General features: G+C 44.6%; 1 protein-coding gene and 1 long non-coding RNA gene across 5 annotated transcripts in view; both read right to left on the bottom strand.

Annotated features, from left to right (window-relative positions):
* tmem245 (transmembrane protein 245) overlaps positions 1 to 16786 on the bottom strand; it is a 257862-nt gene that overhangs the window by 137211 nt on the left and 103865 nt on the right. For all 4 annotated transcript variants that reach the window (XM_070881138.1, XM_070881139.1, XM_070881135.1 and 1 more), the window contains 2 exons: positions 16428 to 16526; positions 15388 to 15519 (listed from right to left, as the gene is read on the bottom strand). In XM_070881138.1, the coding sequence (XP_070737239.1) occupies positions 15388 to 15519; positions 16428 to 16526 (231 nt within the window). The remainder of the gene's footprint in view (positions 1 to 15387; positions 15520 to 16427; positions 16527 to 16786) is intronic.
* On the bottom strand, positions 6978 to 10186 carry LOC139264532 (uncharacterized). Its single transcript, XR_011593366.1, has 3 exons — positions 10167 to 10186; positions 9889 to 10059; positions 6978 to 9754 (listed from the first exon to the last, which is right to left on the bottom strand). It is a non-coding gene; the product is annotated as an uncharacterized lncRNA (long non-coding RNA).

Below are 16786 nucleotides of genomic sequence, written 5' to 3' on the forward strand. Positions count from 1 at the left end.
GAGCATGTCCCCTATGTACCTCAATAGGGAGAATGTATTGCAAAGGGGACCAAAACAAAACAGGACAATAATATAATTGTTTGCTTTAATACGGTGTAGGGGACCGCCCTGCCGGTTACCCCGCCGCGGCGTGCACGGGCCGACCCCTTCCTGAAATTGCCCCGGGGGAAATTGCCCCTTTTGACAATTGCCCTGCTGGAGCGGCGCTAGCTCTGGTCGATGCCATTGACAGCTTTTGCTGTCGGTACCCTTGCTGTGGCTTGGCAGCACGGCTGTGACTCCATGTTTTTTTAGGCATTTACTTTGCAAAGTTTTAGTACAAAATATCATTGCATTTTCTTAACCAATCAAATGCTTTGAATATTTTCCCCCAGAGATATATATTCAATATGCTAGCTTCATGATATCTTGTAAACTAAGAGATTGAGTGAGACACTGGGTTACAGCACTGCTCATTCACCTCTGGAGCCTGTGTTCAAATCCACTTTAGATCAATAGAATGAAAGTCTACACTCCTGAATAGCTGTAAAACACTAAGGGCCTGAAATTGCCCCTTTCTATAAGGCCTGTGGCTGCCTGAAAACTGCGGGTCGGTGCGGACGGGCCGCCAAGTTTCCGCGGAGGGAACGCCATTTTAGGAATTGCCATTCCTCAGTTTTGGAGTAATATAGGGAGCCACTCCGCTCGTTTTCTCGCCGCAGCATGCACACACCGACCACTTCCCGAAATTGCACCAGGGGAAATTGCCCCTTTTGAAAATTGCTCTGCGGGGGCGGCGCTGCCACCAGTTGGTGCCACTGACTGCTTTTGCTGTCGGTACCCTTGTTGTGGCTTGGCGGCATGGCTGCTCTAAAAGGGAAGGAGGCACTGCCGGCGACTCCATTGTTTTTTTTTGTCAGACGACTGCCAGGTCAGGCCGGCAATTTTGGCCGCGGGTTTGGCCGGGCCGTCATCAGGCAGCCCTGCCCCCCCCTCTTGGGTGCCAAGCCACTGGCCCAGCCAAAAACCTCCCTGGTGGCCCAGTGTTTGCCACTGATGTGGCTGCAGAGTTCGCAGCGGCCCTCCCCTTCAACTGAAGGGGAGGGACATGGTGATGCGTCAGCGCAGCGCTGATCACTGGTCGGGCGGCCGACCCAATGCAAGGGCACTTCCGCCCCCGCCCCGAGCCAAAAGGAAATTCAAAGGTGTGGATTTCTCTGGTATCTCCGCTCCATGGACTGGAATGAAGAAAAACTTTCAAAGGGTGCGCCCCGTTTGGGGCAGGGCTCAATTTCGACCCCGAAATATGATTTTAGGTCATCTCAACTTAGTTTCCCAGTGGTTACAATTCTATAGCTATGAACTGAACGTTAGTCAGCACCGGTTCTAAAACACATGCCGGGAGATCGAGGCCCTGATAAAAGGGCGCGGGGAGTCGGAGGAGCAACACATGCCGGGAGATCGAAGCCGAAGGTAAAACAAAGAAGTAAAAAGAAAGCGAAGTATGACATCACAGCCATGCGGATAAGTGATTGGCTGGTTGATTGGTGAGTAGTTTTTCTTTTTATCTTTTTTCTTTTTCTTATCAGTAAGAAACCTTTGCCATTGCTGCCAAATTATGTTAATTTAAGGGTTAAGTCATGGCAGGAGAGCCCAGACCCGTATTATGCTCCTCCTGAGCTATGTGGGAAATGTGTTCAACTGCAGCTCCTGACAGATCGCATTGTGGCACTGGAGCTGTGCATGGATTCACTCTGGAGCATCTCGTGAATCGCACGTTTAATGAGTTGATCATACCCCAGGTAAGGTTACAAAGGCAGAGAGGGAATGCGTGACCTTCAGGCAGAGCAGGAGTACGAAGGTAGTGAAGGGGTCTCCTGCGGTCATCTCCCTCCAAAACAGATATACCACTTTGGGTACTGTTGGGAGAGATGGCTCATCAGGGGAAGGCAGCAGCAGCCAAGTTCATGGCACCATGGGTGGCTCTGCTGCACAGGAGGGCAGGAAAAAGAGTGGGAGAGCTATAGTGGTAGGGGATTCTATTGTAAGGGGAATAGATAGGCGTTTCTGCGGCCGCAATCGAGACTCCAGGATAGTATGTTGCCTCCCTGGGGTGCAAGGGTCAAGGATGTCTCGGAGCGCCTGCAGGGCATTCTGGAGGGGGAGGGTGAACAGCCAGTTGTTGTGGTGCATATAGGTACCACGATATCGGTAAAAAAACAGGATGAGCTGAATTTAGGGAGCTAGGAGTTAAATTAAAAAGTAGGACATCAAAGGTAGTAATCTCAGAATTGCTACCAGTGCCATGTGCTAGTCAGAGTAGAAATAGCAGGATAGTTAAGATGAATACGTGGCTTGAGGAATGGTGCAAGAGGGAGGGATTCAAATTCCTGGGACATTGGAACCGGTTCTGGGGGAGGTGGGACCAGTACAAACCGGACGGTCTGCACCCGGGCAGGACCAGAACTGATGTCCTAGGGGGAGTGTTTGCTAGTGCTGTTGGGGAGGAGTTATACTAATATGGCAGGGGGATGGGAATCTATGCAGGGAGAGAGAAGGAAATAAAATCGGGGTAGAAGCAAAAGGTAGAAAGGAGATAAGGAAAAGTGGAGGGTAGAGAAATCAAAGGCAAAAATCAAAAAGGGCCACATTACAACATAATTCTAAAAGGACAAAGAATGTTTAAAAAAAACAAGCCTGAAGGCTGTGTGTCTCAATGCGAGGAGCATTCGTAATAAGGTGGATGAATTAACTGCGCAGATAGCTATTAATGGATATGACGTAATTGGGATTATCATGGCTCCAGGGTGACGAAGACTGGGAACTCAATATCCAGGGGTATTCAATATTCAGGACGGAGAGACAGAAAGGAAAAGGAGGTGGGGTTGTGTTGCTGGTTAAAAAGGAGATTAATAGTAAGGAAGGACATTATCTTGGATGATGTGGAACATTTATGGGTAGAGCTGCAGAACACCAAAGGGCAGAAAACACTAGTGGGAGTTGTGTACAGACCACCAAACAGTAGTAGTGAGGTTGGGGATGGCATCAAACAGGAAATTAGGGATGCATGCAATAAAGATACAGTAGTTATCATGGGTGACTTTAATCTACATATAAATTCAGGCTAACCAAACTGGTAGCAATAAGGTGGAGGAGGATTTCCTGGAGTGTATAAGGGATGGTTTTCTAGACTAATATGTCGAGGAACCAACCAGAGAGCTGGCCACCCTAGACTGGGTGTTGTGTCATGAGAAAGGATTAATTAGTAATCTTGTTGTGCAAGGCCCCTTGGGGAAGAGTGACCAGAATATGGTAGAACTCTTCATTAAGATGGAAAGTGACACAGTTAATTCAGAGACTAGGGTCCTGAACTTAAAGAAAGGTAACTTCGATGGTATGAGACGTGAATTGGCTAGGACAGACTGGTGAATGATACTTAAAGGGTTGACAGTGGATAGGCAATGACAGACATTTAAAGATCACATGGATGAACTTCAACAATAGTACATCCCTGTCTGGCGTAAAAATAAAACGGGGAAGGTGGCTCAACCGTGGCTAACAAGGGAAATTAGGGATAGTGTTAAATCCAAGCACGAGGCATATAAATTGGCTAGAAAAAGCAGCAAACCTGAGGACTGGGAGAAATTTTGAATTCAGCAGAGGAGGACAAAGGGTTTAATTAGGAGTGAGAAAATAAGAGTATGAGAGGAAGCTTGCAGGGAACATAAAAACTGACTGCAAAAGCTTTTATAGATATGTGAAGAAAAAAAAATTAGTGAAGGCAAATGTAGGTCCCTTGCAGTCAGAATCAGGTGAATTTATAATGGGGAACAAAGAAATGGCAGACCAATTGAACAAATATTTTGGTTTTGTCTTCACTAAGGAAGACACAAATAACCTTCCGAAAATACTCAGGGACCAAGGGTCTAGCAAGAAGGAGGAACTGAAGGAAATCCTTATTAGTCAGGGAATGGCGTCAGGGAAATTGATGGGATTGAAGGCCAATAAATCCCCAGGGCCTGATTGGGATGCATCCCAGAGTACTTAAGGAAGTGGCCCTAGAAATAGTGGATGCATTGGTGTCATTTTCCAACATTCTATAGACTCTGGATCAGTTCCTATGGATTGGAGGGTAGCTAATGTAATCCCACTTTTTAAAAAAGGAGGGAAAGAGAAAACACGGAATTATAGACTGGTTAGCCTGACATCAGTAGTGGGGAAAATATTGGAATCAATTTTTAAAGATGCAATAGCAGTGCATTTGGAAAGCAGTGACAGGATCGGTCCAAGTCAGCATGGATTTATGAAAGGGAAATCATGCTTGATAAATCTTTTGGAATTTTTTGAGGATGTAACTCGTAGAGTGGATAAGGGAGAACCAGTGAATGTCGTGTATTTGGACTTTCAAAAAGCTTTTGACAAGGTCCCACACAAGAGATTAGTGAGCAAAATTAAAGTACATGATATTGACATGGATAGAGAACTGGTTGGCAGACAGGAAGCAAAGATTAGAAATAAATGGGTCCTTTTCAGAATGGCAGGAAGTGACTAGTGGGGTACCGCAAGGTTCATTGCTGGGACCCTAGCTATTTACAATATACATTAATGATTTAGACAAAGGAATTGAATGTAATATCTCCAAGTTTGCAGATGACACTAAGCTGGGTGGCAGTGTGAGCTGTGAGGAGGATGCTAAGAGGCTGCAGGATGACTTGGACAAATAGGTGAGTGGGCAAATGCATGGCAGATGCAGTATAATGTCGATAAATGTGAGGTTGGTGGCAAAACAGGAAGGCAGAATATTATCTGAATGGTGACAGATTAGGAAAAGGGGAGGTGCAACGAGACCTGGGTGTCAAGGTACATCAGTCATTGAAAGTTGGCATGTAGGTATAGCAGGCGGTGAAGGTGGCAAATGGCATGTTGGCCTTCATAGTGAGAGGGATTTGAGTATAGGAGCAGGGAGGTCTTACTGCAGTTGTACAGGGCCTTGGTGAGGCCAGGCCTTGAATATTGTGTACAGTTTTGGTCTCCTAATCTGAGGAAGGACATTCTTACTATTGAGGGAGTGCAGCGAAGGTTCACCAGATTGTTTCCAAGAATGGCAGGACTGACATATGAAGAAAGACTGGATCAACTAGGCTTATATTCACTGGAATTTAAAAGAATGAGGGGAAATCTCATAGAAACATAACATTTTGACGGGATTGTACAGGTTCGATGCAGGAAGAATGTTCCCGATGTTGGGGAAGTCCAGAATCAGGGGTCACAGTCTAAGGATAAGGGGTAAGCCATTTAGGACCGAGATGATGAGAAATTTCTTCAGAGAATTATGAACTTGTGGAATTCTCTACCACAGAAAGTTGTTGAGGCCAGTTCGTTAGATATATTCAAAAGCGAGTTAGATGTGGCCCTTACGGTTAAAGGGACCAAGGGGTGTGGAGAGAAAGCAGGAATGGGGTACTGAAGTTGCATGATCAGCCATGACCATACTGAATGATGGTACAGGCTCGAAGAGCCGAATGGCCTACCTCTGCACCAATTTTCTATGTTTCTATATAACTCTCAAAGTTCCACAAGGATGACTGCTTTGGGAAAATATGGTACAGTTTGTTTTATTTTGGAGGGAGTTGGGTTGATTTTCTGAAGTAGTTGTTAAGGCAAAATGTCTGGGCAGCTTTTCAGGATGAAGCTCTTGCTGCATCTGACCTTGGATTGCTTCAGCTAAAAACAAGGCACTATTACAAAAATTTCTGTCGTTTCCTGCAAAAAGAAAAATCTAAAATTCACTGCATCAGGCAGGTAACAAATCTTCATGTTGTTGCTTTTTACTGTTATACATTTACTTTTGTACTGTTACAATGATTTAAGACTACACAATTCAAACCATACTTTGTAGGGAGTATAGTCTAGCTAAACTGTGAGCTGAACACCCATGAGATGTCATGACATCGCACACTGGTGATGCCACATATGGGGCCCAAAACTGCCCAGGAGTTGCTCCGTTTTTTTTTTGAAGCAACTTGATTTTTCTGCAGTATCTTAAAAATTCCCATTTTGCACATTCAATTTGCGCCAGTGTAAGTGAGTTAGTTTAGTTTTTTTTCCAAAAGTGGGCATTATCAGCCACCTACGCCAGTTTTGGCCATTTAAGCCACTTTGGACAGCTTAATAGCTGCTCCAAATTAACTTAGGCCAGTGTATGTGGCCACTTGTGGTCGCACAGAAAACCCTTGGAGAGTTAAGAAATCAGCGCAGGTTGCCAGAGATAGGGGCGGGAAGGGAAGCGGGGAGGACCTTACAAAGCACTAAACAAAGCACAACCACATTTAAGCATAAAAACCATCAAGAATAAAAAAAAAAATAAAACTTAATTCCTACCTTCCTAACTCGGGCCCGGGAAGTCAGCGGGCTGGCCAGTGCGAGAGGCCACTCGGCCGGGGATAGGTGCGGGCGGGATGACCGGGCGGGAGAGCACAGGGAACTGGCCACAGGCTCGCAGAACACACAGGCAGGCGGCTGGGTTGGGCTCCCAGAAGACCCAGGCTGCTGGCTGCAGGAATCAACCAGGCTGCAACAGGCTGGGTATGGGGGGGTGTTGGACGAGGAGGGAGAGAGAAGTCACATGACTGAATGGGGGTGGGGGGAAGAGAACAAAAGACCTTTGTTTGTGGTTCATATACATACCTTGGGGGAGGGTGAACTGCAAAACTGATGTGCTGCCTTAGTGGCTCAGCGACAACCATTCTGCATGGACATGTTTATTTTTTGCATTTGTTCCTAAATGTTGTGTTGTGTTAATGGAACACGATTCAGTTTTAATGTAAAATATATTTTATTGAAAAGTTTACAATGTACTTCACTTTAGTGTAATAAAATAATTCGTATCAAACTTTACTTTAATATGACTCTTTAAGATCACTTAAAAGCTTTAAGATCACTTATAAACTTGTAAAGTTACATAACTTAGAAAAACATCCAATTTGAAAACAGTTACAGCAGTATCAACAACAGCAGCAGCAAAGCAAGGTTGCACCCATCTCGGTGAATGTGCACTTCTTCATGGGGGGGGGGTGTCAGGTGTTAACGTGGAGGGCCCAGCTGGGTCTCTTCAGAGGCTGATGCGGGGATTGCAGTGGGAATGGCAGTTGATTCTGTCAATGATGCATGGCCTGGGTGTGTTCCCTTATTGCAGCAGCTACCTCTGACATTCCCTCCCTGATGGCCTGTGCCGTCATTTCCACTGCCTCTGACATTCCCTCCCTCAGGGACACCATTCCCTCACTCATGTTCCTGGAAATCGTTCCCATTTCCCATGCCATTATTGTTATTTTTCCTGACAGCCCCGTTACCTCATCACCCACCCTACTGACGGTGTGCACGAGTGATCGGGTAAGGTCATTGCTCCCCGCACCCTATGCTATCATTTGAACCACATCTGTTGCATCCTGCATCTCAGGAGAGCGTGGTCAATTTCTCCTTCCCCTCACACTGTCTCGCAGCACCCCAGTGGGACCCACATCTCAGACGGTGGGGCCCTGGGTGTTCCATGCTGCATCCCACCAGCACTGGGAGGCGCAAACTAGTACCGTGGGGCCCTGGGTGTTCCATGCCGCATCCCACCACCACTGGGACCTACAACCTCGGACAGTGGGGCACTGGATGTTCCATGCTGCATTAGAAACATAGAAAATAGATGCAGGAACGGGCCATTCGTGCAACCTCAGTACCCCACCACTGCCTTCTCTCCATACCCCGTGATCCCTTTAGCCGTAAGGGCTACATCAAACTCACTTCTGAATATGTCCAACGAACTGGTCTCAACAACTTTCTGTGGCAGAAAATTCCACAGGTTCACAACTCTCTGGGTGGAAAAGTTTCTCCTCATCTCAGTCCTATATGGCTTACCCCTTATCTTTCGACTGTAACCCCCGGTTCTGGACTTGCCAACATCGGGAACATTCTTCCTGCATCTAACCTGTCCAATCCCGTCAGAATTTTCTAAGTTTCTATGAGATCCCCTCTCATTCTTCTAAATTCCAGTGAGTATAAGCCTAGTCGGTCCAGTCTTTCCTCATGTCAGTCCTGCCATCCCGGGAATCAGTCTGGTGAACCTTCGCTGCACTCCCTTCCTCAGATTAGGAGACCAAAACTGCACACAATACTCAAGGTGTGGTCTCAGCAAGGCCCTAAACATCTGCAGTAAGACCTCTCTGCTCCTAAACTCAAATACCCTAGCTATGAAGGCCAGCATGCCATTTGCTTTCTTTACTGCCTGCTGTACCTGCATGCCTACCTTCAATGACTGATGTACCATGACACCCAGGTCTCATTGCACCTCCCCTTTTACTAATCTGTCACCATTCAGATAATAATCTGTCTTCCTGTTTTTGCCACCAAAGTGGATAACCTCACACTTATCCACATTATACTGCATCTGCCATGCATTTGCCCATTCATGTAACCTGTCCAAGTCCCCTTGCAGCCTCTGAGCATCCTCCTCATAGCTCACACTGCCACCCAGCTTAGTGTCATCTGCAAACTTGGAGATATTACATTCAATTCCTTCGTCTAAATCATTAATGTATATTGTAAGTAGCTAGGGTCCCAGCACTGAACCTTGCGGCACCCCACTAGTCACTTCCTGTCATTCTGAAAAGGACCAGTTTATTTCTACTCTTTGCTTCCTGTCTGCTAACCAGTTCTCTATCCATGTCAATACATTACCCCCAATACCATGTGCTTTAATTTTGCACACTAACCTCTTGTGTGGGACCTTGTCAAAAGCTTTTTGAAAGTCCAAATACACCACATCCACTGGTTCTCCCTTATCTACTCTACTAGTTACATCCTTAAAAAAAACCTCTAGATTTGTCAAGCATGATTTTCCTTTCATAAATCCATGCTGACTTGGACTGATCCTATCACTGCTTTCCAAATGCGCTGCTATTACATCTTTAATAATTGATTCCAGCATTTTCCCCACCACCGATGTCAGGCTAACCGGTCTATAAATCCCTGTTTTCTCTCTCCTTTTTTTTTAAAAAAGGTGGGGTTACATTAGCTACCTTCCAATCCATAGGAACTGAACCAGAGTCCAGGGAATGTTAGAAAATGACCATCAATGCATCCATTATTTCTAGGGTCACTTCCTCAAGTACTCTGGGATGCAGACTATCAGGCCCTGGGGATTTATCGGCCTTCAGTCCCTTGAATTTCCCTAACACCATTTCCTGCTAATAAGGATTTACCTCAGCTCCCCGTTCTCGCTAGACCCTTGGTCCTCTAGTATTTTCTTAGTGAAGACAGAACCAAAGTATTTGTTCAAATCGTCAGCCATTTCCTTGTTCCCCAAAATGAATTTACTTGATTCTGACTGCAAGGGACCTACATTAGTCTTCACTAGTCTTTTTCTCTTCACATACCTATCGATGCTTTTGCAGTCAATTTTTAGGTTTCCTGCAAGGTTACTCAACTCTATTTTCCCCCTCCTAATTAAACCCTTAGTCAACCACCACTGGGACTCGCAACCTCGGAACTTGGGAAACCATGGAATGTCACATCAGAACATCAACCACTATATATGGACGGGCTGAAACCAAAGAATGCCGCACCAGAACTCATGGAAGTGTTTGGCAACGCAAAGACCGTTAACGTGGCCTCAAACATATTCATTCCACTATTGACCCCTTCATACATTTCCATGCCCACCCTCCCCCCAAGTTGGTCGTACGCATCTGAATCTTCTTCGGATCTTCAGGACTGGCATCAGGTTCTGCAAAATATAACACAACAGTCAAATGGTTAGCAGCACAGCAGGGGGTAGGATGGGTGGCATGAGTAGGCTCACACGTTGCAGGCCAGGCAACAGGTTGATTTGAAGGGCCACGATGAATTTTCAGGACTTACCCTCTCCCTCGCGTGTGGGCCAAGCTTGTGCAATACGGATTGTTTTTTTCCAGGTAGGACCCATTAAAGCAGCGACCCTCTCTTCCAAGGGTGTCAGTTGGTGCAAATTTGGCGGGCCTCCTCCTGTTCAAGTTCTTTCTCTTTTGTTGTGGGCCAATTTCTTCTACAAAGCTGAAAATGCAACTTTTTAGAGACAGTGTCTTTCTGCTGGGTGGGACATATACAGCTGGTCACATTTACAATTGCAATTACATTGAATAAATGAAAATATTACTTACACTAACTACTTGACCAAGGTCCTGCCATTTCTTTTTACACTGGCTTCCAGATCTCGTGGTGTTCACCACTGTGCAATAATCTTCTGCAACTTGGTTTCAGCATTTCTTCATTTCTTTGGGTGGCACTTTTGTGTGACCTCTGTTGCTGGTATCCAGCTCCTGCCATCTGTTCTCAATGACATTAACTAGTATCTCCACTTCATTATGCAAGATATTCTTCGTTCTTGGTGCACGTTATTGCATTGCTGTATTGAATTGACACTCAGCGATTTTTCAAAACACACAGTCCTTATTTTGCATGCAGCAATGATTTTCACCCATGCAGCACTCCATCTGGAACTTTTGCAGCAACACAGAGCACTCACTGATTCCAGCAGCTGCTTTATTTAACAGCACTCCTTCTGGCACCAAAAATCAATCTGCTTCCTTTTCCTTTAAAAATGGCCGATTGCCAATGTTATTCTCTATTGCGCATGCTCGAACACTCCAATGCGCATGCGCAGCGCTGCCGGCACTCTTTCACGCGCAGAGCCCGAGCTCCGCCCTCCTGCCGGCACTCTTTCACGTGCAGGCCCCTAGCTCTGTGCCCCCAATGGAATTGCCATACCACGCCAAGCCCTGGCAGAGTCAACAGAGCGGCCAGAATCAGGGGACATCTTTTTGGCACCGTTTTGAGCCTAGGAAGTCGATGCATCTTATGTGAGTACGCCGAAAAAACGGGTGGGCCAAATTTGAGCCCATGGTCTCTACTCCTGCATTGCATAAAATCACAGGAACTGTGCAATTGTGCCACTTTATTCTGACCTGAAGCTAAACTGAAACTAATTCCTTAAGACTACCTCTGCCAAAAAGTATATCCCTACAGGGCTTGCAGGGTTGAATTGGAGAATGCATACCATTCAAATAATGAATATGATCCTACAAAGTAATGTATTCTTTTACTACAATGTGCAGAGGATGTAGCTTAAAGAACGGTACTAAAGTAGTACAGAATTAGGAGCGAGGGAGAGGAACCCCTGCATAGGAGCCATAATACCAATGTAGTGTCTGTCATGCATTGCAGTTAGATCCAGACAGCAATGTTCATCAATTGTATGATGATTGCTTCATATGCCAGCTTTGCATGTGGTATCAGTTGGAACCTGATGGAGATGCGGCTTTTTCCCTGGAAATTGGTAGCATTTGGCTATCTGCTACTTAGTCAACAGTTTACGTCATAGGAGATAAGTAATGGTCAAATCTCACTACATTGTTCTGAGAGAGATGCATAATTTAGCATCCTGCAAGCATCATGGATGCAGTGTTTGGTTCTGACATATTTGGTGGTGAATAAAATGATGGAATAATTTTGTTACCAACACTTAATCAGGGAGCGATCCTAGATGTAAAGACCTGTTGACAACCATGTCAGAATGCCTAATCAATCAGATGATCTACAATAAGGGATTGCAGTTCACCAACTCAGAGCCAAAACCAAAAGTGGCATTAAGTTTTCTGTGCAAGAACCTAAACGCACACTTTTGAGGAAGCTCAAACCATGTGCTGATTAACTGTGAATCAGCAAGTGCCTAACTGGGCACAATTTCCAAAATAAGACCCAGACAATGGGCCATGAAAGACAAATAGCTGCAATATAGAAACAAATAGACTTGAGTTTTAAGCTAATGTTGAAAGAGTGCTGGAGAATGTTCAGAAAATCACATGCAAGAGGACTAACTGACTTAGAAGATTGCCACTTTGTGTTATAAGCTCTATTTGTGGATACCACGAGGGAGCCAAGGATTATATTTATTACTGAAACAGAGGGACTGTGATCAGAGTCGTGGTCTTTCAATAACCAGGCTGTAAACCAAAATATCTCCAAATCAGGATGCAATACTTAACCCTCCCCCAAATTAAGGGAACAGACCCTTCCTGTGAGGCCTGGGCTTCTGTATCCGTTCATAACGCTGCCTGTGCTCAATCCACGCCTTGTGCTGTCAATAAGGGGCAACCAGTGTGATTTTCAATCAGTTTGCTAGTATATTTTGAACTATACATAAGACATGGGGAAATTTGAAAACTTATGCATCCAGGAAAGGAGACACTATGCAGTCTCCAGGCCGACAGTCTCTGTGCTTGAGCACAAACAGGAACCAATGGTTCATTTCCAGACATGCCCAACTCTTGAAAATATTCTCAACTACCTCAAGTAGATCTTCTGCTGACACGGACAAATTGTGAGATGAGAGAGTACCTACCTCTATTTTGTTTACCCCTACTAAATGCTAAGAAGAGTATTTTCATGGTATTTTCAGCATACAAATTTAATAGTGGGAGTGCATCTTGCAATTGAATATGAAACTCAGACTGTACTGAGTATGTGCCCTACTGCTGAGCACATCGGACACAGGGCTCTGATAAGCCAATTGTCCAAATAAGTATGGAGATGGTATATCCGGTATATCCAAGTTTGCTGACGATACAAAGCTAGGTGGGATTGTAAGCTGTGAATAGGACACAAAGAGCCTGAAAAGGGATAGACAGGTTAAGTGAGTGGGCAATAAGGTGGCAGATGAAGTATAATGTGGGGTAATGAGACGTTATTCACTTTGATAGGAAAAGTAGAAAAACAGAATATTTTTTAAATGGTGAGAAACTATTAAATGTTGGTGTTCAGAGAGATTTAGGTGTCCTCGTACAGGAAACAAAGTTAGCATACAAGTACAGCAAGCAATTAAGAAGGCAAATGCCATGTTGGCTTTTATTGCAAGGGAGTTTGAGTACAAGAGTAAGGAAGTCTTACTACAATTGTACAGGGCTTTGGTGAGACCACATCTGGAGTAATGTGCACAGTTTTGGTCTCCTTATCTGAGGAAGGACATACTTGCCTTAGAGGCACTGCAACAAAGGTTCACTAGATTGATCCCTGGGATGAGAGGGTTGTCCTATGAGGAGAGATTGAGCCTATACTCTCTGAAGTTTAGAAGAACAAGAGGTGATCTCATTAAAATATACAAGATTCTGAGGGGGATTGACTGAGTAGATGTTGAGAGATTGATTCCCCTTGGTTGGAGAATCTAGAACTAGGGAGCATAGTCTCAGGGTAAGGGGTAGGCCATTTAAGACTGAGATGAGGAAGAATTTCTTCACTCAGCGGGTTGTGAATCTTTCGAATTCTCTACCCCAAAGGGCTGTGGATACTGAGTCGTTGAGTATATTCAAGGCTGAGATAGATAGGTTTTTGGACTCTAGGGGAAATCAAGGGAAATGGAGATCGGGTGGGAAAGTAGAGCTGAAGTAGAAGATCAGCCATGATCTTATTGAAAGGCGGAGCAGGCTCAATGAGCCGTATAGCCTACTCCTGCTCTGAATTCTTATGTTCTTATCTGAGATACATAGCAACAACCAACAGACATTTAGTAAAACCTGGGTGCTGACGAAGCTGAAGGGAAGTAATCTTTGTACTAATAACTTTACCACTCAAAACTGAACCCGAGAATCTTCTGGTGATGTTTCCAAATAGCAACAGCAACCATCCATTCTTAGGTCTATGACAGTCAACCAGTCCCCAGGGAACACTAACTGGATAACCTGTGGCATTATGACAATCTTGAATTTCGCCTGCTTTAGGAAGTGGTTTCGGCATCATAGATTGGATAAAGTCCCCAGTCTTTTTAAATAGAATGAAATACCTGGAGTAAAAGATTGTTCTCTTCCAATCTTAATAAACTTTTGCAATCCCCCTGATGTTCATTGGCAACACTGTTTGTGAAAAGGTCCTGCAGGTGGACCAGTCTACCACCCAATGTAAGGTGCCTGTGAAATGGAGCGAGTAATCTTCATGGTATTGAGATTTTCAGAGATCCAACAAGACAAGCAAAGAAAGTTTATCAGGGAACAATGAATTGGATCAATGACACAGTTACTAGATCATCATGTTTGCACTGCCTATCTGCAATGTTATCACATTTTCTCAGCACATGGTCCCCGCCTAGAATCCAACAAGCTCAGCTATGTATTTAAGGTGTGTAGAGGATGCAGAGTGAAGACTTTTTGTTGCATTAATTTTACTGGATAGACTACCAATTACAGACTCCCAAAAATAACAGCATGAATTAGTTTCCATATAAAGGGTTACAGTATTCGTGAATATTTTTAACACTTGTAAACCTTGAAAGAAAACATTCACTATAGATGTTTTTGGGATACAAAGTTGCTCATGGTATTCTTCTCTCCTCCCCCACCCCCCAACCCCACCCACCCACCAACCCCAACACACAAGTAGTGGGTGGGTTCAGACACAATGTAATTTCCATGTAGCTCTTCATGTGAGAGATTAGACAGTGAGTGCTAGGAAGCTACTCAATCATGGAGGACACCACAGCCAAGCCCAATCCTGCCCATCCCCTGGATAGGGATCCGCAGTAGTTTTCTCGCTGATTTTTTTTTTCAAATCCTTTTCAGAACGTGGCCAATTTTAGCAACCCAACAGTGAGGGAACTAAGATTAGCCACTGAGCCATTAGAAAATCTCAATTTAAAAAAAAAATAAAAAGTTACCCTACAAATTTGTGTGATTATAAGGAATTTCAGTATTGTCTAAACCTTTGAAAACATTCGCTAGGCCAAAATTCTGGAACTCCCCAATAGCATTGTGGGAGCACCTTCACCGGTTCAAGGCGGCGGCCCACCCCACCTTAAGGGCAACTACGGATGAGCAATAAATACCAGCCTTGCCAATGATGCCCATATCCCGTGATTAGTAAAAGAAAATTCCCCATTTAGATGCATTACTTTATGAAGGCCAGAATATTTTATATTCCAATAGATCATTTAACACTTCTCTTAAGTAACTGCCTTATTATACCCAGTTGTGATTTTATTCTCTACTTATACTATCTCACAATCGCTGCAACTTCCTCCTATGACTACTGGCTCTTTTGATCATACCTGTACTAGTTTTTATATATTACCGGGGTAGTACAAATACCAATGAGAAAGCAGAAAATAATAACCTGAAAAAGGACAGTGGTAAAATTAAATGCAAAATTACAAGCAGCTTGAATAAATTAATATATAAAAATTACTATACAGTGCAAATAAGTTATTTTCTACAGAACATAAACACATGTATGAAAAGGTGCGAGACTTTAAACTATGCTGTTAAGATTTCAGTGTACGTGACCTATTCACAAAGATAAGGAATCCATTTTTAAATAATTAGAATTTAAGATACTCACGGAAAGGAATGTTTCTATGTTCTCATGAACGAAGGAGGCAACATCCTGCCAGTCTAAAATGTCACCGAGCCAACTATTTTGCCGACTGATGGCCAATTTGTGACCTTTATGTCTTCCAGAATGAGTTACATTCTAAACAAAGAAAGGATGCAAAAGGAAAATTGAAGAAATATGTGCCACAGCCGACTAGATGCACTGATCCTTAAAACATCAGGGACGGCAAATGGTGGATAGCAGAGACGAGATGGCGGGGGGACTGGGGGGGCGCGGAGAGACGGCGGGGGCACTGAGGGAGCGGAGAGATAGCGGGGGGGGACTGGGGGAGGGGGGCGCAGAGAGATGGTGGAGGAACTGAGGGCGGGGGAGCGGAGAGACAGCGGGGGGACTGGGGTGGGGGTGGGGAGGGTCGGAGAGACGGCGGGGGGACTGGGGGAGCGGAGAAACGGCAAGGGGAATGCAGAAACGGGAGGGACGGGGGGGGGGGGGGAAGACAGCGCTGGGGGCAGGGGGTGGAAATAGACTACGACTGCGGAGGTGGGAGGGGCGGACGAGAAAAGTGAGGTGAGGAGTTGGCGAGTTTACCAAGTTCCACATTCTCACCAGTCTCTGGGTAACAAATTCTCTGCTGAATTCTCTACTGGATTTCTTGGTGACTATCTTATATTGATGGCCGCTAGTTATGCTCTTCCCCTCAAGTGGAAACGTTCTCTCTGTATCTACTCTATCAAAACCGTTCATAATTTTAAAGACCTTGACTCAGGCACCTCAGCCTTCTTTTTTCCAAGAGAAACAAGACCCACCCTATTCATCCTTTACTGGTGTGTATACCCTCGCATTTCTGGTATCATCCTTGTAAATCTTCTCTGCACCCTCTGCAGTGCAGTCTCCAGTGTATACCCTCGGAGGGAGGGACGGATAGAGAGAGAGAGATGGGGCGGGGGGGGGAAAGAGACAGATAGATAGGGAGGGAGGTAAGAGTAATTAGAAATCATTATTTTTTTAAAAGAATATGGGACCACTTTTCACATTAGCACACTCACCTTCACAAACCAATTATGATACAATCTGTCCCACAGTTCCAGTACTTGCTTCTCTATAACTGCTGTGTTGTTCATCTTGTCTCCTAACATCTTATGAAGCTGAACAAACACAAAATACTAATCAGCATAGAATAAATTTTGAGAATAAATAGAAACCTTGCATCAAGAATTTACCTATAGCTTTTCACAAACATTCCAAGGTGCTTTCGCGATGATCAGAGGACACCAAGGACATGAAGTGGGAGAAAAGTTATGGCTTCAAGCAACCAAACAACATCAAAGAGAAGAGTTTGAGGAGGGTTTTGAAAGTAGAGAGGGAATTTGCAACACAGGGCAATTTAGGGAACATGTTCCAGAGT

Source organism: Pristiophorus japonicus, chromosome 5, assembly GCF_044704955.1.
Source record: "Pristiophorus japonicus isolate sPriJap1 chromosome 5, sPriJap1.hap1, whole genome shotgun sequence".
Taxonomy (NCBI): Eukaryota; Metazoa; Chordata; class Chondrichthyes; family Pristiophoridae; genus Pristiophorus; species Pristiophorus japonicus.